This window comes from Bos javanicus, chromosome 23 (assembly GCF_032452875.1).
Source record: "Bos javanicus breed banteng chromosome 23, ARS-OSU_banteng_1.0, whole genome shotgun sequence".
Classification (NCBI taxonomy): Eukaryota; Metazoa; Chordata; class Mammalia; order Artiodactyla; family Bovidae; genus Bos; species Bos javanicus.
Genome location: NC_083890.1, coordinates 33,812,934 through 33,829,130, shown reverse-complemented (window position 1 = coordinate 33,829,130; position 16,197 = coordinate 33,812,934). Strand labels below are relative to the sequence as shown.

The following is a 16,197-nucleotide window of genomic DNA, read 5'->3' as shown; positions in this document are numbered from 1 at the left end:
ACTGTGAATTTATTCCTATAGCTCTAGCTACAAAAATGTGAGTAACTTTCTCTGTTTTAAAGATGTGTTTATTTATCGTAGCAAAAATTCTGAACCTGTGTTTCTCTAATATCATTTCATAAAAGAAAAAAACAATTTTTTAAAAAAATTCCTCAAATTTTTATCAGCTAAACAACATGTATATGAAGCTATAAAAAAATTTCTTTACAAATGAGGTTTAATACCTATGCCAAATAGAAACAGAAGAATCTTTTACTGTGCTGAATTTCCATATGGTTCAAATGAAAAGTTACTATTATGCTTGTGAAAAATATCATATACAAATTAATACATGAAATATTAGCAACACAACATTATAAACAAACAACTATTCAAACACATTTTAATTATATAAAACACAGATTTGCTAAAAATAATACAGCGAACTTATATTTTAGAGTGAGAAAAAATACAGCAAACATATTTTAGAGTGAGCACTGATACAGAAATAAAAACCTAAATGCTCATAATTTGATCAAAACATAAATAATTTTCCTTACAAAGAGGACTTCTAAACATAAATAATACAAAAATGATGAGCTCAACTTAATTTTTACATAAAACTTCAATAATCACCCATTATCTTTGGACATATTAATGATTTAAGACAAAGGAAAAATATTGAAGCAGAAAAATAGGTTTTCTGCAATCTTCTTCTAAAATTGACTACTATCATTTCTTCTTCCCATATGCCATTACATTTATGACAATAACTCAAACCTTCAATTAAAATATATGGTTTAAGCAGATGAAACTACAGAGAACTCATTTGGTCCCATTCATAGATTAAAGCTAAGTCGTTGTTGGCTCAAGTCAATGAACCTGCATTAGTCATCTCCTGATTTTACAAATGCTCTATTATTATCAAGACATTTTTTTAATTCTTTCCTAATTCCCCATATCCTACAGGACATTATGTCTCTTCAAAAACAGTCTTTTTCTTCCTCATCAACATGTGGGGGCACATATTTGTTCTCCATCCAAGTCACTTAGACTTCATGGTAAGAAATATACAAATTTCATGTAGTAAGAACAAAATCAGACCCATCCAAATACCGGGATATTTTCTGAAAAGCAAAAATCTTACACTATTTACAAAAATGATATTCAATAATGAAGAACTGTACGTGGTCATCACCTCAGAAAAGCAGACTAACCTTAAAAAAAAAAAAAAAAACTGTTCCATTTCAGGATGTATCACTCATACAAGGAACCTAAAAATCTTCTGCACTAAATTTGAAAATTAGATAAACTAATAGATTAATAAGTCAGACTTTTATTCTATTTGTAGTGAACTTGGCTACTTGATGCCAGAGTCCTCTCCAGATGTTCACGGAAATCATACACACATTAACAAGCAGTAATGACTTTTCACAGATCCTGTGTTGGCAGGACATATTCTGCACCCAAAGTTTTTGGTACTTAAGACTGATGACTGAAGAACTGTACTGTAGTTAATTTGAGAAAATAAGGTTATATACATACATATCTCACCCTCCCCTAGAATTTTCCATTAAAACGCTGGTAGATTTTTATTTTGAGAAGAATTTAAAATATCCTATAGTCTTTGGGAACCAACTTTTAAAGCACCATGATATGCATCATTTCTTAGCCTTTCTTAACAGTTTATATCCATTGCTTCTCTCAAGAGCCTTGTTGCATTACTAACGCTGTGCCTGAGGAAGTCTTTTTCAACATTTTAAAGTGTGTGAGTGCATCTGTGTGAGTGTCTGGTATGTGTCTATGTGTATCTATGCAGTCTATTTCTGTTCAGATTGGCAACACTTCAGATGTGAAGCTTTCTGCTTAGCAATTAATCTACTTGCTAAATTTTTGCCTTGGCTCCTTGTTGAGCAAAAAATGAAAGGATAGAGCTGATCCTTTAGGAGAGTCAGTTAACAAAATAAGGACAACTTCCTGTTGTTCAGTGGTCACAATTTTAACTGGGTGAATTTGCTTTATCCTTTGGGTAGAAGATAGGGTATTCAGTGAAATTTGGGGGGATGTTGGTTTATGAACTGTAAACTAGAAGAGTTAACATAAGTTCATATTAGTATGGCTTCACAGTTGTGAGCCTACAGAGAGATCTAACTGACTCCAAGTCATATATATATATATATATATATATACGTATATATATATATATATATATATATTTATATTTATATTTATATGGGTCTACGCTTACAGACGACAACAAGAATTAACACAGAATAAAATGGAAGGCACAAGAGGGTATTAATCTCTTCCTATGAGTCTGGCTTTCTAATACCACCCCTCCAAAAATGTCTTAAATAAAAAGTCATCCTATGATCATAGAGAAATATGAGTAAAAAGTTATCTCATGGCCAGAGTATCTTGTTTTATATGAGAAATCCATGGATGCTCAAATGCTATTTAAATGGAAGCTAAACCAGATAAACTGTCCTTTGCATGAAAAATGACTTTAGTTCAACTGGATGGACATGAGTTCGAGTAAGTTGGTGATGGACAGGGAAGCCTGGCGTGCTGCAGTCCATGGGGTGGCAAAGAGTCGGACATGACTGCAACTGAACTGAACTGAAAAATCTTCCTTACTCTTACTGTGTAACTCCCAGTGTTCCATTTCAACTAACAAACCCATTATTGACAAGTGTGTTAAATGCAATTAAATTTAAGAAAAGCATTTGATTAAAACTATGAAAAATAAAATTAAAACTGAAAACTATCACAAGAAGTAACAGATCAAAACATTCTATGACTGGTCACCACATAAAAGCTCCGTCGGTTTTTCATAGAACCCTTTATAAAACAATACCTGAAGCCTAACCAAGATCTCTTCTGCTCACTCACATAAATGGTCTCCAAACCAGTCAGTGAGTCTCAATTTGTGGAGCTAATCTTCCACGGAGGCCACCATTCCCAAAGAAAACTATCGTTTGGGAGGTGAACTAATTTGCATCATTTGTGTTAAAGTCATCTCCAAAATGACCGTTTACAGAAATCATCTGTTAATGATTCTTCTTTGGTAAGACAACATTTTTTTTCTTTTTTTTTTCTTAGTAACATATGCTTGCAAAGTGTTTTAAAGTCATTAGTGATTGTTCATTCCTCAAGTTAGGTCACAATTATATCTTATAGATAGGTGGTGAAATATGCACATACAAGTATTATATCCCAGTGTTAAAACTTTCTGCCACAGTTATTGTAGCCTATCACTTTCTTAAGTATATTTAAATACCAAAAGTTGTGTTTCATTTAAAGTGACATTGTGCTTCACTAAGATGACTCTTAAAAAGTTCCTCCAAACCTAAATGTTAAGTGTGTATGTGTGTGTGTGTGTGTGTGTGTGTGTGTGTGTGTATTAGTCGTTCAGTCATGTCTTACTTTGCAACCCCATGGACTGTAGCCTGGCAGGCTCCTCTATCCATGGGATTCTCCAGGCAAGAATACTGGAGTGGGTTGCCATTCCCTTCTCCAAAATGTTGAAGCAAATAACAGGAAAAAATGAGAGACAATATCTTTATTGAAGAAGGAAGAGACAGATAAAATCCTCATTAAAGAAAGAAGAATCACCTTGATAATTACTTATAATTTCTTATATGCAATCTTTTATTTTTATAAACTATTTGAAATCATTAACTCCAGACCCAGTAATAGTGTAGGAATTTAACAGTAAAAAACATAGTAGTCTATTGCCCTAGCAATAAAGGTTATTAAGATGATTGCCTATCACCTGTAAAGCTTTATACTGTCTCACTTGAAAAAATAAACCTACTAGTAGAAAGAACAATCTAGAGTTTATATTAGAAATATAGTACCCCATTTATAATTCATCCTCCTAAATTAATATACCTGTATATCACTATCTCTTTCCAATACTGTTATAGTCACTGCATATACTTCCTATTTATGGAAAATATTAAAATAGCTTTTAAGAAAAATATATCAGTTTTCTATAGTATTATTGAGCACTTTATATAACTTTAATTCCAAATGATTGGTTATGAAACCTGGATGGGGGGGGTAAATCTTTCAAAATCATCATTAATAATGAATTTGATGAAAGCATAAGAAGTTAAAACTGCAAATTTCTACATAACTAACAAAAAATATTCTTTAATATGAGAAAACATATTATTTCTATATTTAAGGAAGAACTACATCATCTCTTAAAAATTCAAAACTAACGTGACCTTTTTTCCCCACATATACCTGACGAGGCAATCTGTTTTAATTTAATTAACCCTAGAACTGTAATCAGGAACTGGTTTCATTATGACACTTTTTAAACTTTTTTCAACAATTTCTATCCTATAGCTTCAAATTATAGAGAAAAGAATCTCCTTAAAAGTCTAAATATAAGTGACCATGAAAAGAAGTATTTGCTGATACCCCTAAGGGAAAAAATATGACAGGGTAGTTCTAATAAAAAATAACATAAAAAGCAAGAGAAACTGAGGTGTGACAAAATCTTATAGCCTAAGTTTTTTTCCTACTACACAACCTTGCTCTTTTTGTTAAAAAAAAAACTGTTTGGAGAAAATTCAATCTTTGGAATACCCAATATTGAGTTTTCTAATATAATAATATGAAGAGAGGAGTATTATTGGTAATGGTAGACTGGATCAGCTAAAATCCATAGGATACCAGAATCTGTAAACCACCCAGACAGGCTCAGTGATATAATTAGGTGTTCCTTTCTGTAATTCCTTCCTGAGTGTGTGTCATTAAAGCCAGACGATTAAAATCTGCAGTACTTAAGGGAGGGGCATGACAATATTGTCGAGGAATACATTGAGTGAATACTTCCTCCTTCCAAAATGAATACCTTGCATTATCCTTTTAGTTCTTTTAAGGTGGATTTTGGCTAAGGAGGAAGAAAGAAAGGAATGTCAACAGGACACAGAAACATTTCAGTCTATTGCCATCTTCAAATTATCTCTGAAACTAAGTTGCAATGAGTTTATTCAAGAGTTTATTGCTTTAAAAAAAATAGTACATGCTTTCCTATTACCATTTTTTTTAATTCTATGCCCTCTTAGATAAGTGCTTTAGCATCGGCTGCCATCCAATAATCTCACTTCTCAAGAACAGGTGTGGTCCTGTGTTTTTTCATCTTTACAAAGACAAGTGGCTAACTGTCTTCCCGTGCAAAATCCCCTCTATTACGCTTAATTTTTCTACATGACTTTTAAAAACACAGCTCATAAAAAGAAGTCACTCTCCTTTAGTAGCTATTCAAAGTTATCTAGTCTTTCCCATTAGTCAGGCCTCTAATTTTAAATTTCAGTAGGTAGTATTCAACCACATTGCCACATTATGTTTAGCAATAGCTATATACTTCTTCTTCAAGTATTTAATCCTTCATTTTTCTTATACTCAATATACTCTCTTTTAAAAAATCATCCATGCTATGACAAATTATCCTTGTTTTGTTCGTTGTCATCATTTTCTTGTGGACTAGTGATTTTTACTTCTGGTTTTGGTGGTCTTTGAGGGTCCAAGTCAGCCTGAGGGAAAAATGGATGAAAATAAAGTATTTAGCTCTTTAGTTACAGAGGCAATAAAATTTACAAGGGAAAAAAATGACTCAATATTGTCTTTAACCCTTATAAATAGTTAATCCTTGTAAATAATCCTATAGAAATACCTCTTCATGTTCACTGCCAGCTCCTTGAGACTTTATTTCCTCCTCCACCGCTTCTTGAAGCTCATTATTAACCTGCGCCAGTTCCTCGCCATTTTCTTCATCGGTCCCTCCGTTCACACGAGCAGCAGAACCTGCCTGCTCCTCCCTGTGATCTGGGATCTCCTCTGCTTGCTCTGCAGCTTCAGGCTCCTCCTGGTCTCCTTCTTCCTCTTTAACTTCACCATTCATTCCTGAGAAGTCGTCCTTCTGTTCCACCTCCTTGTTTTCCTTCTCTCTATCTTCTTCCTCATCTACTATTTCTGCTGGCCTCTGATGGATCAAAAGAAATAATGGATAAAGATAGGAAGCAGACCAGAGATTTTTCCATGGCACATTATAATCATATAATTATAGTATGACTGTCAAGTAAAACTTCTGTACATTTGCACATATACAGTATGTCCTGTGTAACCTCCACTGCATAGCTATAGATACCACTCTTCGCAAATATTTTCTCATTGAATTCTCACAATGATCCTATAAGGTTGGTAGTATTCCCATTTTACAGGTGAGAAAACTAAGGTACAGGGAGATCAAGTATCTAGGCCAAGATTCCACTGCTTATAAGTGGAAGAGCCAGAATGAGAACAAAGCATGTGACTCCAAAATTAATGTTCTTACTCCCCATGGCAAAGAGAAAATTAATAAGATCCTTGGCCAATGTTTAGTGGAATGTCTGGCCCAGAGGAGGAGATTAAAAAAAAATTCTTTGGAGAGAGGTTATCATCCCCATCACTAGTGTTTGGTATGTATTTAAATTTCTAAGTGTGAAAAAAGGGGACAACGATACCAGGGATGTGAATCCAGGTTTTCTAAAAAAAAAATGCGGATAGCTTTCCATATAATGCCTAAGAAAGCTGACTGTATATCTGCAAATACAAAAATTGATTGTCGTGAAGATCCAAAGCCAAGAAACAATAGGTTCTTTCTATGAAAATGCTTAAGTACTTTGTAAACTCCAAAGGAGCTTTTACTGTTCTTTGGATACCTGTAAGTCTGTTTTAAAAGAGAACAAGAGGCAAAATTCCAGAGGCAAGATTTTGGAGAGAGAAAGACCCAGGTTCAAGTCTTGGCCAGGCACTGTCTATTACCCAATTTCTTTGAATTTCAGATTCCCCACGTGTAAAATAAGAATGTAATAAAACTTCCATGGGGAGTAAATAAGTTATATATAGTACCTAGCAGAGCACTTGGCACTGCATGATCCTAAAAAATAATAATAATAAAATAAAATATTTTCTCATTTGTTGTTCTCTTTCTTTCCTGCACCTACCATATTTCTTCATTGCCATAAATAAAATAAGTTTTTTTTTTGTTTTAAGGATCAGGTAGAAAGAACATAGAATTTATTTTATGTTAAGACCCCATACCTGCCTCTTTCCAGCTATCTGACATTGAACAGGTCCCTTAATCATCTGGAATCTGGAAAATGAAGGTTTGAGGTGCAATAACTCTGACCTCCCTTCTAACTCTGGAAGTCCATTCTCCTCTAATGGCCCAAATTCTTCTTGTGAAGTGAAAGCCACTCAGCTGTGTCCGACTCATTGCGACCCCATGGACTGTAGCATGTCAGGCTCCTCTGTCCATGGAATAAATTCTCCAGGCCAGAATACTGGAGTGGTAGCCATTCCCTTCTCCAGGGGATCTTTCCAACCCAGGGATGGAACCCAGGTCTCCCACATTGCAGGTGGACTCTTTACCATCTGAGTCACCAGGGAAGCCCCAAATTCTTCTTATGGGGCTATAAGTAGTCTTCTTATAAGTCACCATAATGTGCTCAGTTTTGGAAGTAAAGAAGGGAGGAAATGGAGCAGAGTAGACTAAAAATTCTGGATAAAATTCAACACATTATTTTGAATAGGAAAAGACATCAAAGAATGCAGAGCAGGGCAGTTAACACATCACGTGATTGCAGGGCAGGCGGACAGAGCAGTAACTCAAGGTGGGGTGAGGTGGCCTGAGGCCAGAGCTCACACATCTGTGCACAGAGATTTCTACAGGACGGCATGACTGCATTTACAGGTGGAGAACAAAAGACAGGCAGCAAACACACTAACCACCCATCACCCGTAAGAGTCAAATGTCACTCTCAGTCCTCATACATTCATCATTTCCTAAAACCCTCACAGAAACCCTACGAAATAGGCTTCTGATGCCCATTATATGAATTAGGAAAATGAGAAATCACTCAATGCTGCCAGCATCACAAAGCAGGTGAATACACAGGGCTAAGGTGGAACCCAAGGCAATCCTGTCCCAAAGTCCTGTATTCTTCCTCACAGTAATAACACAAGCAGTTGATAATTTACCCAGTTGCTGCTGTAAGCACACTCAAGGGTACTTTCAATGGCCAGAAAATATGACACATGCAGCTGACAATAATACTTTTACTGTTTAAGGAATTACTAACCTGAGAACAAAACATTTCTGAATTTCTATTAAAGACCAGTCGATCGAGGGAAGGAACATTATGAAGATTATTAGGCAGAGTATGTGAAGCGGGACAGGACAAAATCCAGAAATATCACAGCACTAATAGCCAGTAAGAATAAAACAATTTCTTTGCAAATTAGCTCTGAGAATTGGATAATTGTCTATTAGTCTCCTGGAAAATGTAACCTTTATTATGCCTAAACTTGCTTTAGGGTTTCGCTGGTGGCTCAGATGGTAAAGAATCAGCCTGCAATGCAGGGGGCCGGGGTTGGAACCCTGAGTCGGGAAGATCTCCTGGAGAAAGAAATGGCAACCCATTCCAGTATTCTTGCCTGGGAAATCCCACAAACAGAGGAGTCTGGCGGGCTATAGTCCATGGGATCATAAAGAGTCGGACACGACTTCACCACTAAACAACAACAACAAAACTTGCCTTATTAAAAACAACTTTGGGTTTTGGTTTTAAAGAGAAGTTAGCATTTTTTTTAATACAAAATCTTTAATAATAACAACAGAAAACTCAAATTTTAGTGTAATCATTTAGGAATCTAGATAGGTCCCTTGCTTCTGAGAATGTATTACAAGAGCTTGCTGAAGTCTGCTAAGATAACTACTGCTGTCTCAGTGGGGAAAAGTCTGTTTTCCTTTACTGACATCTGGATTTACACCTAAAAGTTGCCAAATGATAGAGTGTTGGTTTCTGGTTTTGAGTTTCTCATCTTACTCCTTTCTTTACTCCCAAATGTATATTCATTTTTTTCCCCTTTAATGAAAAGACCTGGGCTGTGACATGCGCTAATCTCCATTTACGGACAGAGATACCCAGCCCTAAATCCAGGCTCTGTTCTCTTTGCTGTTATTGTCATCACTACTAACAAGCAGTGTTATGTTTTTACCCCATTATTTCTATTAGACTTTCCCCAGAACAGCTATTTTAGTAGTCATCAAAAGAAGCCATATCTGGTTAGCTCAACTTTCAGAAATGCAAGGTTATGGGGCTGAAATACCAATTTGATCAATTTAAATAGGACGATAACATTAGTTAAAAGGCTTATAATCTTTTAAAATACCCTGAGTGTAGTACGAAATTTACTACAACACTACAATTCAGGGCAAAAAATAAATAAATAAAAGAAAGAAAAAATGCTTCTATGACAGATCTGTAATGAATAAATGAAAAGCAATGTGCTTTTTGGTGTAATCTCCTTTGAAGCAAGCATTAAATTATTAAAGATGTTTCCAGTGTATACATCAATCAAATCATCCCCAGAAGGAACACTGAGTTTTATACCTATATACACACACAAGGATAAAATCTATACCATAGTAAGTAAGGGCTTGCAAAGAAGTAAAAAATTTAAAAACCACTGCTTCTATAAGAGAGTGGGCGTCCATTAATAGACAGCCACATTATATTTTAAGTGTGATCTCATTCCACTTCATCAAAAAAAAAAATCTTAGCAACTATTTAATTTCTTCAAAATCCCCAAGTTCTGAGCCCCTGCTTGTTAAGCTGAACCTGGCTGATTGCCAGCTAAACAGGGAGTCACATCCACCGGACCCCTGGGTCAGCGCACTGAGCGGGGGTGACCTGTGTACGGAGCCCACGTCCCACGCCGCCACTCACCCAAAGAACCTTACAAGATCCAGATGAGGTTAACAGTTTCAACAAAGGAGAGTAGACACAGCACCAAAAGGGCAGGGTTGGAGGGTTTGGGGAGAAAGAAATGGAAAAGGTGCGAGTAAGAAATCACAAGTTCAACTTGAGAAAGTGAAGAAGGAGGAAGAGAGACAGGCAGGGAAGAGCCCTTTTTCCCAGGTCAAATCACACTGTCCCTTTTACAGTGAAGGGAAGCAGAGCTCTCATACATGATGTCACCTCTCCTTCCTGCAAGAGCCAGTTCTCACATGATCCCAAGGGACTGTGTTCAGACTTGAAGAAGATCACGAGGTGGGGGGTGGGGGTGGAGTGCGGGGCTGGGCAGTGGTTCCTAGACAAAATTTCTGCCTACTGATGTCTTCTACAATGGTGATGTCAACTGGCAGTGTAAAATATATACTGTGCAAGATGAGATAGCTGTGGGCTTGTGGAAATAATGACCGCACAGAATTGAGTAAGGACCAAATGAGATCATGCACATGAAAGACCATTATAAACTGGAAAAGCTACATACATATGCATATATATATATATATATATATATATATATATATATATGTATGTTTATTACTGTTACCACTCCATTTTTCTTGTACTGAATGGAAGGAGTTGAGAGGTTGTCTGTGAAATAGTATAGTATAGGATTTGCACTAATGAAATTGTATTCTAGTGAGCCACTTAGAGCAGTATCCTTTCTAAATCACGTTCACAGTGAAAACAAAATACAGCAAGACACAGCAGTCATCTTGCTCTTTTTGGTTAACACAGGTAAAATGCAGGCTGATGTTCAACTTCCAGTCCATTGAGACGGCTAGGTGTGATTTTCATAAACTAATCACCCTTGCTTTTAGTTACTTACTTTTATCTTTGCTTCTGAGTGCGCTGTCAGGCGCTTTTCAAGACAAATTTACCATTCAATAGCTTTCTTTGTTTCTGAACTCTATTCACTCTTAAAAGTAATACAAATGTGTCACCAAGAGATACCAAAAAAGGATGACTTCCATAGATTAGTATGTGCACTTCAGCAATGGACAACTTTTCAGTTGTAATGACAAGTCGGCAGTAACCATTCATCCTGTTCCTTCTACCTTTGCCTGGAAGGATCTACCTTCCCTCTGATAGACCCACCTTCTCTCAAAGCTATCCTTGTCCCCTCAGGCCAGTTGTCACTCCTTATCTGCACCCTCAGAACATCATTCAAACTCTAATCTCAGTGTACTGTTATCCTCTGCTTTGTGAGATATGAAAACAGTGAACATGAATTGCAGTCGAATAGATGCCTTAGACAATGCTTGGAATGATTGTGGAATAATGGGGAAACATCAACCTTTAGCTTTAGGGAGGCCTTCTGGAAGTTTCTAGAAGCAAGGGTTCTTTCTTATTCATCTTTGTGTCCATCACCCTGTTTCCCACAGGACTGCAATTCGTTGTCTTAAACTAAACCCAAATGTGCCTCCTACAGATAAAAGCCAGCATAGTGTGTGCCTGAAGGGACAGGTGATGGTGACAAGACTCATGTCTATTGGGAATTCCATCCAGTACCTGATCTTATGTTCCATGTACTTCATATGCATGATCATACTTAAACTCACTGATAGGGCCCACATGGGATCTCATTGTTGAGATGGCTCATTATGTTGACCTCACAAACAAAGAATAAAACGATCAAGTGATCATTTTAGTGATCTCAAGTGATCCTTGAGACTGCCCAAACTGCCCAAATGACATTCTGTTTTCTCACTGGCACCTACCTTCTCAAAGCTACGAGACCACCAGATTCTAGACCTCCAGCTATGTGACCACAGGGCTCAACAACAGGCTAAAAATTAACCATCCCTTCAGAGAATTTTTCATGGGCAGAGTATAAGAAAGACCCCATCAGAAAGTGAGGACACTGGTTCTCCTGAAGGGCCAGTCACCCTCTCGCTTCCCTCTAATAAATTTCCCTTTTCTTGCCTGACTGCCTGGCTAGCTCTCTTTTTCTCTACACTCGCCTTACACTAACCTCACCACCATTTGAGGAAACTGCTATTCTCATCCCAACTTGCAGACAAACAAACTGAAGCATAAAGAGTTAAACTTGTTCAATAGAGACAGAGGGATATGAACACTTTTATGATCATGAGACTATACTATTTCCCCAAGATAATGTACGGAGCAACCTCCCAAACTGAACACCATGTTAAACAGTTACTTCCAGTTTCATGTCTTCTAAGCCAGTGGTTCTCCATCACCTGGCATCTTGTTAAATGCAAATTCTGAGTCAGCACTTCTGAGCCTCCGCATTTCCAACAGCTCAGGTGTGCTGATGTTGCTGGTCCCTAGAGGGCACTTCAGTTCAGTTCAGTCGCTAAGTCGTGTCCAACTCTTTGCGACCCCATGGACTGCAGCACACCAGGCCTCCCTGTCCATCACCAACTCCCAGAGCTTACTCAAACTAATGTCCACGGATTTGGTGATGCCATCCAACCATCTCATCCTCTGTTGTCCCCTTCTCCTCCTGCCTCCAATCTTTCCCAGCATCAGGGTCTTTTCCAATGAGTCAGTTCTTCGCATCAGGTGGCCAAAGTATTGGAGTTTCAGCTTCAGCATCAGTCCTTCCAATGAATATTTGGAACTGATTTCCTTTAGGATGGACTGGTTGGATCTCCCTGCTGTCCAAGGGACTCTCAAGAATCTTCTCCAATACCACAGTTCAAAAGCATCAATTCTTCAGTGCTTAGCTTTATAGTCCAACTCTCACATCTGTAAATGACTAATGGAAAAACCATAGCTTTGATTAGATGGATAGCTTGACTAGATAGCTTTGACTAGTTGGTAAAGTAGTATCTTTGCTTTTTAATATGTTGTCTAGGTTGGTCATAGCTTCTCTTCCAAGGAGTAAGTGTCTTAATTTCATGGCTGCAGTCACCATCTGCAGTGATTTTGGAGCCCAAAAAAATAAAGGCTGACACTGTTTCCACTGTTTCCCCATCTATTTCCCATAAAGTGATGGGACCGGATGCCATGATCTTCGTTTTCTGAATGTTGAGTTTTAAGCCAACTTTTTCACTCTCCACTTTCACTTTCATCAAGAGGCTTTTGAGTTCCTCTTCACTTTCTGCCATAAGGTGGTATCATCTGCATATCTGAGGTTATTGATATTTCTCCCGGCAATCTTGATTCCAGCTTGTGCTTCTTTCAGCCCAGTTTTCTCATGATGTACTCTGCGTACAAGTTAAAGAAGCAGGGTGACAATATACAGCCTTGACGTACTCCTTTTCCTATTTGGAACCAGTCTGTTGTTCCATGTCCAGTTCTAACTGTTGCTGCCTGACCTGCATACAGATTTCTCAGGAGGCAGGTCAGGTGGTCTGGTATTCCCATCTCTTGAGGAACTTTCCACAGTTTATTGTGATCCACAAAGTAAAAGGCTTTGGCATAATCAATAAAGCAGAAATAGATGTTTTTCTGGAACTCTCTTGCTTTTTCCATGATCCAGTGGATGTTGGCAATTTGATCTCTGGTTCTTCTGCCTTTTCTAAAACCAGCTTGAACATCAGGAAGTTCACGGTTCATGTATCGCTGAAGCCTGGCTTGGAGAATTTTGAGCATTACTTTACTAGTGTGTGAGATGAGTGCAATTGTGCGGTAGTTTGAGCATTCTTTGGCATTGCCTTTCTTTGGGATTGGAATGAAAACTGAACTGAAAAAATAAAGAAAAATAAAGTCTCTCACTGTTTCCATTGTTTCCCCATCCTTTTGCCATGAACTGATGGGAATGGATGCCATGATCTTAGTTTTCTGAGGCTTTTTAATCCATGTATATAACACAGGCAAGATCATAAATATACCACCACCCCCAAAAGATATCTTTGCTTAAAATTTCTAATTGTAATAATGCCTCACTAGATGAAAGTCATATTTTTAAGTTAAAAATACCAATTTAATTGAAAATTGGGAGAAAATAGGACTGACTGTTGGGCTTCCCGGGTAGTGGTAAAGAATCTGTCTGCCAATGCAGAAAATGCAAGAGATGCAGGTTCGATCCCTAGGTCATGAAGATCCCCTGGAGTAGGAAAGGGCACCCCACTCCAGTATTCTCGCCTGGAGAATTCCATGAGCAGAGGAGCCTGGCAGGCTACAGTCCACGGGGCCACAAAGACACGGACACGACTGAGCATCTAAGCACAGCACCGTTGACAGAAGTTCAGCCATAAAGACAGCTCTGCAAGATTTATTCTAATTACATCACCCTGCCACTCTTTCTTAAGAGTCACTTTATAAAAAAGAAACACATCATTGCCAAGGCAATAAACTAGGAAGATATTTTTACCTATGCTTAAAGGTCTTCTCCCTTGGTGTTTATGTCGAATTTTAGCCAATCTGTAACTAAAATTTGAAGGGAATAGTTTTAAGGTAGATACTGAAAACTGCTCCATCCTGACCTTTCAAGATTAGCTCATGCCAATGAGTAATTGTGTAATACTGTATTCTGTATAAAGCACAATTCTTACATTTCACTGGAGTCAAGAAAAGGTATTCATTAAACCTCACCCCCTGCACTCACTAAACTGATACACATAATGATCCCACAAATCATGCAGATAAATTTCAGTCTCATAGTCTCACTGACTTCAAGAACATCCAGAGCGCAGCTAGATTAACAGACATATTACATATATGTGGACAGTTACAGAAAACATGTACCCTTAAACATAGAAGTTTTTGTAAGTTGAGACTTTTTACCTTTTTAAAATCACGTTATCTATCATAAACAATTGCTCTTAATAGTTACTAGAAAAGTTATACTAGATTTTCTCCTTAACATGACAACACTGTTGATATTCCAAGTGCCTTTTTGCCTGCATTTGCCTACATGCATACCTGATTATTTATTTTGTAAGAGCCCATCCTGAGAAAATGGTTGATTTGTATGGCAAGACAGAAGAGGTCTGGTACTTATGATTGCTGGCTGCATCCAAGCACGGAAGGCTCAGGGGAAACCATAAGTATTCAGGTTTTCTAGATAATATGTGTTCAGCTACAAAGGTTAACTTAGGATTCCTGAGTGGTAAGAGGAAAGAAGATGGAATATGGAAATCATATGGAAATAAGCCACAAAATATAGGAAGCATCAATTACTTGGAAGGCATTTTCATAGACAGATGGGACTGCTTAGATAACTTACACTTTAAACTCACATCACACCTTTGACCGTAACCACAGCACCAAAAATTAGAAATGGGAAAAGCATCTAAATAGCACCTACAGCTGATGTCCCACCCACTTTAGAAGTAAATGTTGATTTTTCTTATATCAGAATTCCCCAAGAAATGTATTTGAAACTTTAAAACCCTTGCTATCTGAGGTAACAGCACAAGCTAGAACTTTCCAGGCAAGAGAGCCTACCTAACCACCCAAACATCCTCTCCATTCTTGCCTATCATTCCTGCTCCATCCTTGAAACATCCTAGACCTAGAAACTGGAGCTCAGAACACTACCACCACCCCCCAATAAAAATACCACCTTAGAGAGGCGCTGATCACGTGACTGAGAGGCGCTGATCACGTGGCTATCATGCACTGATCACGTGCCTCAGCAGGCAATAATCAAAGAGCTGAGCAGGCACTAATCACTTGGCTAAGAGGGCACTAATGACGGAGAGGAGCAGGAAAAAAAAAAATACCACCTTAGATGTTCATTTCTCGGTATAACAATTGCTACCTTTGAAATTTAGGAGTAGGATATGTTATAGGTGTTTCTGTGGATTTGATGGCAGAATTCAGGCAGAGATGTTGAAAGTAAAGAAGTTCCTGCACTTGTTTGATTTCTGTTCCCATGGAGACTAAAATCATCTCCCACCCAAGCTGAATGAGGTGTTTGGAAATAATCAGTTTCAATTTTTCATGACAGCAAAGTATTGCTTCCTATTTTCAGCTTTCAGAGGCTTACTTTCACAAGGTAGGGGAAAATGGTTTGGATGTGGTTTGAAGTACAATGACCTACAAAAAAAAAAAAGTGGCTCTATTCATAGGCATGACACTGTCAGGACACGGAGAGGGAACGTTTGGCCTGGCCACCCGCTGACAGCTGACTAGCCTAGACCCGTTGAATTCCACAAGGGCCCAGACACTAGTAGGATAAGATATAATACTTTGAGAATTTATGTTTAGATAGCTATTTTTGAAAAAAAAACCTATCCCATTAAGTTTTCTCACTTGGCAAGTAAATGTTATCTTCTTTCACTTACATCAGAAATTCCTGAAGGCTACATGTTAATGTTTTAACACCATTTTAACACCATTCCTATCAATTAAACAGATCAACCAAGGGGATGTCACAAAAAGCCTCGGTGCTGATGCACAGGGAAGTTTAGAAGCAGAGCGTCCTCATCTTAACTCTTCCTGCAGT

General features: G+C 37.7%; 1 protein-coding gene across 4 annotated transcripts in view; it reads right to left on the bottom strand.

Moving 5' to 3' along the window:
* Positions 1 to 4,956: 4,956 nt before the first annotated feature.
* DCDC2 (doublecortin domain containing 2) overlaps positions 4,957 to 16,197 on the bottom strand; it is a 153,903-nt gene continuing 142,662 nt past the window's right edge. For all 4 annotated transcript variants that reach the window (XM_061398714.1, XM_061398716.1, XM_061398717.1 and 1 more), the window contains 2 exons: positions 5,672 to 5,980; positions 4,957 to 5,531 (listed from right to left, as the gene is read on the bottom strand). In XM_061398714.1, coding sequence (XP_061254698.1) covers positions 5,433 to 5,531; positions 5,672 to 5,980 — 408 coding nt within the window. In that variant the 3' untranslated portion in view covers positions 4,957 to 5,432. The remainder of the gene's footprint in view (positions 5,532 to 5,671; positions 5,981 to 16,197) is intronic.